The following is an 11,789-nucleotide window of genomic DNA, read 5'->3' on the forward strand; positions in this document are numbered from 1 at the left end:
ATGAAATCATGCATATTTAACCAATGATCCATAGCAAGGTTTCTTCCCGTATGTAGGAACTGTAAGAGGCATCGATCCGCGTAACAGTTCGTTTTTTTCTAAAATACAACTTTTGCAAGTAAATTACAACTTTGGGGATTAAAGAATACAGGTTTTGAACTCCAGAGGTTGGCAGGTCTGCCCAAGGCACTTGTATCTTTGTTACTTGTCAAAAGGGAGAAATACAGTGTAGAGATACCCGTGAAGGGATCTTCATCATGAGCAGTTCTTCGCAGAGCATTTGACTGTGAATGGCAGATGTCTTAAATCATGAAAGTTTTAAAAAACACTCATCTCTCGGACCATCAGAAATGTTGCTTTCAATATTTGGCAACGTCACTGTTCCTTACCTTTGACTAGTTATTGGGCGATGGACCAATGCTCTTCACATTCATGGTTGGTTAAACCTTTTCAGGATTATTTTTTACTGCCTTTTCACCTCTAATTACTATGAAGCAATATTTGTATAATTTGTTATGTATATGTCTTTGTAAATGACAGATTGCGGGAAGCATGTAACTGCAGTTTCCTGTACTGGCATCGTGTAGTCTTCCCTCTCTACCTGGCAGATAGGTTTGAGAATGCAGTGGATGCTCATAGGTTACATGTAAGTATTATTATGAAACAACCACCCCCCCCCCCCTCCCTATCTTTGCCTCTCTCTCTCCCTGTCCATCCCTCTCTGCCGTACAACACTATTCGACCTCTGCACTGTTTCTGTCTCTTTCGCAAGAGAAGTAGATGATACAAGTCTTTCATGTGCATTTTGTGGAAGTGGCTTCTACATTATGGAATATATCAGTGACTTAGGTTGGACCCAATAATAATTATCTGGATTTATATAACGCTTAATACGGAAAACCGTCTCTAAGCGCTTTACAGATATTATTACCCCGGTCATCGGATTCATTCACGTACAATGTGCACCATCTCTACTCACGAGGAAAGTATTGGTCACCATGAGAACATAGGCAATCACTAACACAAATGCTTTCATCATCCTACCGGATCCCCATTTCTCTCTCGGGTGTTGAGTGGCAAATGTGGAGTAATGCCTAGTCTGGAATCAAACCCCGACCTTTGACATTCACCCCAAGCACAAAATATTTGCACATATTACATAATTCTTTTAATTTTCTTTGTTAAAAAATATATTTAAAAAAAAACATTCATCATGACAAGTACACAAATTATATTTCCCCATGATGGTGTTCATCTGGAGGTGTTTTTTCTTGCCAACACTGTCACACTTTGAGCCTGACATGAATGTATTCCAACCCTTTTATCCCTAGTACATGATGGGTGCCTTAGCAGACTGTGTAGCACCTATGAAGCAGACAAGGCATCTAGACTCTAATGGAGTGCTATTGAACTGCTTTGATAGGGAAATCAATGGACAACTCAAAGAGGTAAGTGTGCTTATCTGATAAAAATTGAATTTTCATCATGTAGCTGTTATAAAACAATCCTACAGTGTAGCTTCAGATAGATTCTGTTTGTCAGTTCTTCAGCTATTTCAGATGTTAATCAAACTGTTCCATACTGCACAGAAAGTATTTTGTAGTAGTCAAATTTGGGGATTTCATTAGGGAATTTGAGCACTTTACATCATCCTATTTGTCTAGCATAGTCATCCTTTTAATATAAAGAGCACTTAAATTTATATAGGCAGATGATCATTCCATGGTTCCCTTTGATACCGGGCATGGTGGCTCAGTGGTTAGAGCGCCCGCCTCATGAACGGGAGGTCGTGGGTTCGAACCCCAGCCGAGTCATACCAAAGACTTATAACAATGGGACCTTCTGCCTTCTAGCTAGGCGCTCAGCATATTAGATTGGAGAAGGGTAGTAATAACATTATGTTATGCAGGGCCCGCTGGAAGAACAGTTTCATAACTGAAGTGGCTACCCTGGGTAAATAAACGTTATTATTATTATTATACATTCTTAGTGGGAAATTCCTTTTGAGGGAAACAGAAAAAGGCTAGTGAAAGTGGTTTTTATGCCCAGGTGGCTGCTAAAGCAGGTTCAATTGTGTTTCCTTCAGATCAATTATTAGCACAATAAATGTGTTCATATGACTTGATAGGAAGATCTCGCTGGAGGTCATGAAGCAGAAGCCATCACACATCTCCCAGATGGTGCGGAAGGTTTAGGTCAAGGAAGGTCAAATGTTTTCATATTATTTGCTTTTATTCCTGAATCCAGCATCTACTGGAGCCACTGTGTCGTGCCGTTGAGACTGATCTGCGTCTCTCAATACACAACCACCTCCAGCTTGACGATAGGAACCCGTTCAAGGTCACCCTGAAGGACATCTCACACTTCCTCAAGATGAAACCTATCAGGTTCTTCAGCTACTTCATCGACATCAAAGGTAAGGTGTCCAAGGAGTCAGTAAAACAGTCAGAAAAGTGGGAAGGTAACCACAGTTAAAGCTGATTTAGTGACCACCTGTCTACATAGACCGCATTTTTTGTTTCCCTTGCAAATGGTTTCTCATTGAAACATGTACCGTAAATCTCTGTGTATAAGAGGTATTTTGAAGGCAAAAAAAAAAAAAAAAAAATTCTGGAAAAATAAAATTCTGTCATCTTTAGTTTTAAAAACAATATCATTACTAGGTCTAACTTAGTTCACAAGCTAGGGCTTTGGAGATGGAACAGACACAGAATGGGAAAAAAAGTACAATCCAAGCCATGTGTATACAAATATACCTTCTCTCTTCGTGAATAATCTTATGTGGCAAGTTCTTTTGATGGCCAATGTAAAGGCTGTTCACTGTGGATGAGACTGTCTAAATACTTGTAAATAATATCTAAGTACTTGGATGATGGAAGCAAAGGAGAAGACCTTGTCCTACAATCTGAGACTGGATGGATAAGTGAATAAACAACAATCAGATAGTCAAAGAATGTAAAGAAATAGATACAAGGATGCAATGGGCGAATACTATGTGTGTATTCTGGAGCATGGAAATAGAGTTATGATGAATGATCTGGGCCCCGTCTTATAAAGAGTTACGATTGATCCAAATTAATCTCAAGTCCTCCAATCAATCACAAGTCTGCTGTCTCCTATCTCTTATGTACATAGTTAAGATTGATATCATCGCACAAAACTTGCGATTGATATCAACTCTTTATGAGACGGGGCCCCGTTTTGTATGTTTTCTCAAGGTTTTCAACTTTTTTCTTTGTTGACAACCATTTTTGTCATGAATAATTTTCTCTTTCTGTTCTCTCTGTAGCCCATGTAACGCACTACCTGGACAAGACCTTCTACAACCTGACCACGGTGGCATTGCATGACTGGAAGACGTATGCCGAGATGCGTAACCTGGCAGCACAGAAGTACGGTCTGGCGATGACAGAGGCTCATCTACCTACACAGACTCTGGAACAAGTAAGTATAGATGTTTGTTATTACATTAAGTATTAAAGTTGCATAATCAACAAAAATACTTGAGTGTAGAGAGACATATATGGAAGGAGATGATTAGAGATGAAAGTGAATTGAGATGAGTGTTAAAAGAGGGAAAAGGAAATGGGGAAAATAATGATACTGCGATACAACGGAAGTTGTATTTGATTGTAAAGGAAAGTAATGTTGTGGAATGAAAAGGTAAATACCACAGATTATTGCTAGGAAGAGAGATTGTATTTCACTGTGACAGTGATGTTTGACAATGTGTGGTACCTTGGTTAGTGATGTATTTCAAACGCTTTTTCATTTGTAGGGTTTGGATGTGTTGGAGATCATGAGGAACATTCACATCTTTGTGTCCAAGTATCTCTACAATGTCAACAATCAGGTAAACTATTTTCTATGCATATTCTCTACTCATTTATGAGAAGCAAAGTAGGGAGAGTGACTAATGACACCACATAGCAAATAGTCAGAACTGTTCAGATTTTCTTTGTACTGTAGAGGTATATACATTGTAGTTGGTGGCAATTATGGAATCCATAATTTCCTTGTCTTCTTGTTTGGCTGTATGCACTGATAATTAATACAATTTTGTGGTATAAGGAAATAATGTGAGAAAGTAAAAAAGTAAGACAACCCCCCCCCCCCCCTCTCAAATGACAGTTTAATAAGAGTGACAGTATTTTTGCCAAAATTGGATCATTGTATCTGCAAATGCTATTCTAGTAAAGCCAAGTACAAGTCTGCCTAGTACCATAATAACCCAGTTTTGCTTTCATCCCTTTCTCAATAAGCCAGAGAGAAGATGTGACCCATTATTTAGAAAGTGCTTATAATTGTCTGTATTTCATCCTCTTCTCTCATACAATTAGATCTTTGTGGAACGTTCCAGCAACAACAAGCATCTTAACACCATCAACATCCGCCACATTGCCAACTCCATCCGTACCCACGGTACAGGGATCATGAACACCACCGTCAACTTCACCTATCAGTTCCTTCGGAAGAAGTTCTTCATCTTCTCTCAGTTCATGTACGATGAACACATCAAGTCTAAACTCATCAAGGTTGGTATATAGTCATGGACAATATCTAACATTCTTTAATACTTAAATGTAGGTGTGTGGTGAAGTGAATGGGAAAACCTTTTTTCTTCTTCACATCTATTAAACTCTTATGAAGTGAATCAACACTGTTGAAAGAAGAATTATCTTAACAGTTTGAAGTTCAGTTGAAAGACATAAAGGCATTTGAAGGAAGTATTGTTAGACATTTTTCATTTTCCATATTGCCACTTTATAAAAAAAAACTCAAAGTGATATTGACCTTGTTGTAATAAAAATAAATAGCTGACATGATGGTCCAAGAATTTCCTTTGCGGATATGTCCAAGAACCTATATTCAAGCTTTTTTTTTTTTTTATTGCTAATGCAGTTTGTTATTGTTCATGTTTATACAATTATGTATTTAATATTACTGCCTTTGTTATTAGCATATAAACATCTATGCAAAATGACCATATGTGGCATTTTAAAGTACTAAAATTCCCTCTTAAACTCACACTGGAGGCAGATGAGGTATATTGGAATGGTATGATCCAAACATTGTTCAGCTCACACAATTGTAATGACAATGATTTTATTGATAGGACTTAAGGTACTTCAGAGAGAACAAACAGGAGATGAACCAGATGTACCCCTTTGACCGAGCAGACAAGTTCAACAAGGGCATCAGGAAGCTAGGTCTGACACCAGAGGGCGACAGTTATCTTGATCAGTTCAGGAACCTACTCAGTCAGATTGGTAAGTCTCTTCTCTGATATTACCTTGAGGTCATGGGGTGGGGGAGGGGTGGGGGTATCTGGTCCCTGCCTCCCCTACCCCCCCCCCCCCCCCCTCAACCACAAACAAATATTGCTTTATACAATAAATCCATGCTGGTATACATACTGATGGTTTGCAGTTACAGTAATGATGTAGTGAGGTATGAAAGGCCAATAGGTAAAATCATTGAAGGTGGCATGCTAATGTTATGAATGGGTAGTTTAACATGTTCTAAGATTTCTTCCTTAAATCATTTTCTTTCTCTGCATAGGTACATGAATGGGTAGTTTGATATGTTTTATATCAGGTCTTCTAAGATTTCTTCCTTTAATCACCTTCTTTCTCTGCATAGGTAATGCGATGGGGTACATCAGGATGATCCGATCAGGTGGTCTAAGATGCTGCAGTAATGCCATCAGGTATGTACTAGAGCCTTGTTTCTGTCTATAGGACTTATATCATGTAGAATGCAAGAACTAGACTTGGAATAATTATCAGGGATTGGTTATCGCCCAGATAGATGAGTCTATTGTGTTTGTACCTAATAGGGAAAGTGTATCTTTGTGGTTAAGGCTCATTGACTGTTATGTCTAATAGATTTATACCTTAAATAGAATGATATACTATTTGTAAATGTTCACTTGTATTGCCAAATGTATTTCATTTGATTAATTTTTCATTAGGGTTACCATTATAAAGAAACTGTACTTGTAAAGGATATATTTCAACGAACAAAGAGAAATTATTCATATTTTTTGTCAGTGAGTCTTGACGCATTAATGTCATACCAATAAACTCATTTGATTAATGTCGTAGGTTTGTACCAGACCTGGAGGACATTGTAAGCTTTGAAGAACTGGTTGGAGAAGAGAAGCTATCACCTGAAGTCACACAAGCTGCAAGGTAACGCTATCCATGCTGATGTCTGCATTACTGTTGTCCTAATTATAAGTTTTTATTTCACTTCAGAAAAGGGCTTTGATGTAGATTCATGAAAGTAAACACTGATTTATATCAAGTTTTGGTTCTAGGCTTTCATATCAAAAGTCCAGGTTCTACCTTAAAATGTGTTATGCCAGTCTGTTATGGAAGTTAGTGAGATGGTCATATTTATCTCTATGCTTTCTGTTTTTAAGATATTATGTGATATACTATTCAAATTTTTTACTGTTTAATGAAATATTAAAATATGTTACTACTTCAGACACATCATTACCATGAAACAGTAAAATAATAATTTTTCTTTTCTTGTTTGAGAAAGAAGATACAAGAAATGAACACCTGTTTTTTCAGAGGCAGTAGTTAACATCGCTTTTTTCATTTGTCTGTCTTTCTTTCTTGCTCAGGAATCTTGACAATGTAATCGGAAACCTGACAAAGAACTTTGCAGAAGGAACTGAGTACTTCAAGGTGAGATTTTTATCGAACTTATATTCCAGTGAATATATCAACCTGTTCAATATTTGTTCCATTAGTTGACCAAAGAAGGTAAATATTTAACGTTCATGTATTTCATAGAAATAGAGAAGTAATTTTGAATATGTAGTTTCATATGCAGTACATGATAATGAAAGTGTTGGAGCAAGATGAAACAGTTATCATCAGTTAGTTAAAGATAAAGACCAGTTATGGTCATGCGATTGCATTGTGAAAGAAACGTTGTGAAATCGATCAGAAAAGGTTGATCATCTAGCATAGATGTACTGCAAGGTTCTGGAATCGTCAAAATGATAAGAAATTTGGCCCAGTCTTCACAAAGTTAAAAGCACTGTACACAGAAAGATGTATATGGGACTAGGCACACATGCGCGACACATGCGTTTTTATCTCTCACATACCAATAGATGAACTAATATACCAAATATATCAATTAGTAGGCGGTTTCCCGGCAAAATTTTTACCTTTGTGTGTTATTCAAAACATATTCTTTCACATGATTGGTAATAAGAGCTTCCATTTCATTCTTTGAAATTGGGGCGTTTCCAATACTGGTCTTTACCTTTAATGAAATAAAAAGTGTAGCTTGGCTAGTAAAGTTCATATGAAAGAACCATAAAGGTCAGTTTCAAGCAAGATTGTGACCATGTTGTCTATATCCAATTGATTTAGATACTACTGTTTTCATATATTTTTTCTTAATTGATTTCAGATGTTGGTGGATGTGTTCTCACCAGAGTTCAGGAATCCTAAGAACATGCATCTCAGGAACTTCTACACCATCCTTCCTGCCTTGGTAAGTATTCGGATAATCATAGATTCCTCCAAAACGATTGTAACATTTAGGGGTAAAACTCTGGTTAAAGTTTCCTGTACTCCAGAACCCTGTTTCACCAAATTTGTTAAATAACTTGTCAATAACAAATGCTAAGATACTGTGACAAGTTTGCTCGCAGCCAATCAAACGCAAGGATTGCAGTAGCTTATAACAGTTATTGTAACTTGTTATTGATCAAAAGTTTTATGAAACAGGGCCCAGACCCTCTGTCATATTACAGACTTTCATGAATCAAAACATAATGAAGGGAAGCTTTTTATGTAAAAACAGAGGTTCAGTGAAGAAAATTCGAAGTACAGGATGTACATTCACGATGCCTTATAATATCAGAATGATCTCCTGCAATAACAAATCTGAATTCAGAATTTAAAAGTCTTTGAATAGTAAAACACACTTTTTCACCTGAAATTGTGTAGGTGATAAAGTAGCACATATTTTCCAAGAAGTACATATTAAAGGGAATGTAGCATGACGAGACTACGTGTTTTACTGCAGACACTCAACTTTGTGGAGTACTCTGTGAGCTCCAAGGAAAAGTTGAACAAGAAGAACAAGATGGGAGCAGCTTTCACGGATGATGGATTTGCCATGGGTAAGCAAAGCATGAAATAAGGAGCGATGATGAATTGGGGGTAACAGTGATCAACTTCTATATTACAATTCAACCAGTCAAATAAAGGACTTGGTGATATTCTTGTGGCATGACTGATTACAGAGTTTGTGCCAAGCAATGATCAAGAAAATAATCATTTATCGTGGTATTCTATCTTACACGGTAACAAGAAGCAAGCAAGAGCATAATCTCACCAAATGCATGCACATCCAGTCTGTTTATGATTATGAATAGTTTGTTTGATAATGAATATTGTTTGTGTTTTAAAGCTTCCATATTGACATGGTTTAGGGACTATCTTTTAAGCAGAGTTCAACATACTCTTGGCCACAGTGTTTTATCTTCTTTGTGTAAACATCTCTATTGGGGTACCTCAAGAATCAATATTGGGACCCTTGCTATTTCTTTTACACATAACTGTTTTATTTGTAGGCGTGGCATACATCCTGAAGCTGTTAGACCAGTACCAAGAGTTTGACTCCCTTCACTGGTTCCACTCGGTCAAGTTCAAGTACAACAAGGACAAGGTAAGAGGTCACAGAACACAACCTCACTTGATCGAACAAAGTCCTAGATTTATAGACATTGAAAATATGATGATGTTTTAAAGTGTAGAGTGCTGTATTGCCTCTTTTCTTTTAAACTCACATTGCCTCAGATGAAAGAAGAGGGAGAGAGAGTTCGGAAACAGAGTGATTTATGATTTGGATTGAATCATAGAGGTGTGATCAGGTACAGCATGGTGGAGGAGGAGATAAGTCTTCAAGATTTATGCAAATGGTACGAGAGTGTTAAATAGAATTTTGATCAAAGCATGGTATCCATTTTCGATTTTCTTTGAACAGGAGACAGTTAGGAAGCAGATGGGAGGAGATGAGAAGCTACATAACACAGCACAACTCACAATCAAGAGACTGGACACGTACCAAAGGGTAAGAATGATATTAAAGCCTATCTGCACTAGTTTGGCCAGGAGAGATTAGACCTCCCTGCATGGTCACTGACAGGTGGTTATCTTATCAAATCAGCTCTCAATTAACATAAGAAAAAAGAGACTTGCTTTGAGCTAAACTGCCTGGCCATGGTAGCATTGAAAAAATCATTTCCTGCAAGATATTCATTGGATTCATTCTGAAATGTCTTTTATTGTTCTGTATTATGATAAATTTTTGTAGATTGCAATCAAACCTATTCTCTGCAATTAGAGTTTTTAGCAGTACTATGTATCCAAAGGAGTTATTACTCATTGTCTTCTGATATTCTTTATTCCCTCCGTTTTGAAGATTGGGAATAGGATATTGCAGACTGTTACAACATGTTTTACATTACAGAATGCATCAATATTGATTAAGTAGAAGCATTTGTTAGCTCAATATCCAAAGCTTCTGATTGCAACATTTAGTATGATCATTTCACACCCTTTCTTTATGATTTTCGCTTACATGAGTTGATTTGATTTTGTTTGTTTGTGGTCTAGGAGTTTGATCTGCTGTACTACAGCTGGAGCAGTGCTAGGATCTTCTTCAGAGCTGACAAGACAGCCGCTGAAGAGCAGGAGGAAAAGATTGAGAAGGAAGAGAGAGAAAACAGTGAGTCAAATCTCCTCAGATCTGTTATATTATCGTTTTAAAATAAACATTGTCCTTCATTAAAAGATCACAATTTAGTTGAAACTAGAGAACTCAGTTAAACAAGTTTACAATCATGTAAGTCTTACCAAACACTCATTGAAAGTCAAGATCACCAATTAAAGCGGGACTGCACTACTTGTAGCTTCTTGCACCCTCTATATAACAAACAATGCCTAAGTGGTACCATTTGGTCCCCCTTTTCTTATGTTAATTGAGAGCTGATTTGCTGAGATAACCACCTGTCAGTGACCACGCAGGGAGGTCTAATCTCTCCTGGCCATACTAGTGCACATAGACTTTAAAAAAAGATGTCATCTAAAGAATACTCTCGTAGTGAATAGTTAAGTGTCTTGAATAGTTGAATAAAAACATCTAGAATCTATCAGTGCTATCACTTTGCATCATTGTTCCATCATCATTCATGTTTGTTTGTCTCTTATTCATCAGAAGCCATAGAGGGCGCACCACAAGAGAGACTAGCCCTGACTGCACCAGCAACCAACAATACGCCAGGTAAGGATGCATCACTTGCTATCCCTTGTGTAATGTAGAAGAGAATACTATGAAGAGACATGTTCTTGATGTATCCAATGTCGTGCCTGCTTCCTGGCATTCATGTAACTGCTATAGAGTACCAAAGCTGTGACGTCATCAGAAATCTATTTTTAGAATTTCTCCATTTTTTTCCCTCAATTTTCCGAAAGAGCATCAGATGGTCATATCTCAGCCATATTCAATTGGTTTCAAAATGTTGACATTATTTTTGATGCTCTTTCCGAAAATTGAGAAATTCTAAAAATAGATTTTTGATGACGTCACACTTCACCACTCTATTAGCCATGTTGGATTAGACCATATTAAATTTGTCTATGCTTGATTTATTTTTCATACTCCATATTCACGATGACAAATACTCTTTTGTGGTTTTCTGTGTTGTGTTCTCTCCTTTTGTGAGCCATGCTGGTAGATGAGGAAAGAATAGATATGACCTACAGGCTAATTGCTATTACATAATATGCTTTGTTATCAGAAAGAGAAATACAAATACTAATTCTCACCAGAAGTACATTTGTAATGGATATTTGAATGAATAGTTCAACCTCCAAAATCACAATATTTTTACCATCCAATGCATACCCTCTTCCCAGCAATGCTGCAAACTGAATTCACTCGCTCAGTATTCAACAGGCACAATAAAGGTTGTTGGACAGAGGAGAGATTGCATATTATGATAAATGCTGGACATAACCATATTTTACACCATCTCTGTTCTTTTTTTCCTTAGCTATCGCAGCACCGCCAACTTCCAACTTACCTGCCATTATGGCCAGCTAGGTTCGTCATACTAACAGGAGAAATGGCACACAACCTGCTTAGATCTGGTACATGCACCAAATCTACCTACTCAAGGATGATACAATATACATCGCCCGTCGTGATATATAGCCTTCACAGGGCATGACTACCCTCTAAAATAATAATGAGTTTTACAAATTAGAGTTCATCACGTTAGAAACTGCACATGTAGAATAGGGTGAGGGTAAGGCAACCTCCTTCTATACAGTAAAATTCAGTGGAAGGGGTCAATTGATTTATTTTAAGTTGTGCCATTATCTATCTTGTATTGCACAATGCACATGGTCCATTACCAAAACTGTATTACTTTGTGGTGGATAAGACTGCTGCATTTATATCAATTACAGATTATAGCAGTGCTTTAACCAACAAATTTTATTCTGGCAGTTATTATTTTACCTTTTGAATTTAAAATTTTGAAAATTTGCTGTATTGAAAGTGCTTTACTTCACCTTGCTTTAAGGATGTTTATGATTCATACTGACAAAATATGTTATATGCTTTTACAATTGATGAGAGGAAATAAATTATTCAATCATATATGCCTGTAGAAAATAAGTGCAACTAAACTGTACCTCAGATGATCTTAGTGACGATCAACAGGGTTGAATTTAGATCGAGTA

At 37.0% G+C, this 11,789-nt stretch overlaps 1 protein-coding gene and 1 non-coding gene across 2 annotated transcripts in view; both read left to right on the plus strand.

Moving 5' to 3' along the window:
- The window catches only part of LOC587921 (WASH complex subunit 4), a 36,402-nt gene extending 24,704 nt beyond the window's left edge, over positions 1-11,698 (plus strand). Inside the window, 17 exon segments of the mRNA XM_031000239.1 lie at positions 541-646; positions 1,332-1,448; positions 2,248-2,416; positions 3,290-3,444; positions 3,779-3,853; positions 4,341-4,535; positions 5,117-5,270; positions 5,644-5,710; positions 6,108-6,194; positions 6,638-6,701; positions 7,441-7,524; positions 8,062-8,158; positions 8,612-8,706; positions 9,025-9,111; positions 9,657-9,768; positions 10,258-10,323; positions 11,096-11,698. Of these exon segments, the coding sequence (XP_030856099.1) occupies positions 541-646; positions 1,332-1,448; positions 2,248-2,416; positions 3,290-3,444; positions 3,779-3,853; positions 4,341-4,535; positions 5,117-5,270; positions 5,644-5,710; positions 6,108-6,194; positions 6,638-6,701; positions 7,441-7,524; positions 8,062-8,158; positions 8,612-8,706; positions 9,025-9,111; positions 9,657-9,768; positions 10,258-10,323; positions 11,096-11,145 (1,780 nt within the window). The 3' untranslated portion in view covers positions 11,146-11,698.
- On the plus strand, positions 1,742-1,814 carry TRNAM-CAU. Its single transcript has one exon. It is a non-coding gene; the product is annotated as a tRNA-Met (tRNA).
- Positions 11,699-11,789: the final 91 nt, after the last annotated feature.

The sequence above is a fragment of the Strongylocentrotus purpuratus genome, unplaced genomic scaffold (assembly GCF_000002235.5).
Source record: "Strongylocentrotus purpuratus isolate Spur 01 unplaced genomic scaffold, Spur_5.0 spur5_scaffold_6, whole genome shotgun sequence".
In the NCBI taxonomy this organism is placed as follows: Eukaryota; Metazoa; Echinodermata; class Echinoidea; order Camarodonta; family Strongylocentrotidae; genus Strongylocentrotus; species Strongylocentrotus purpuratus.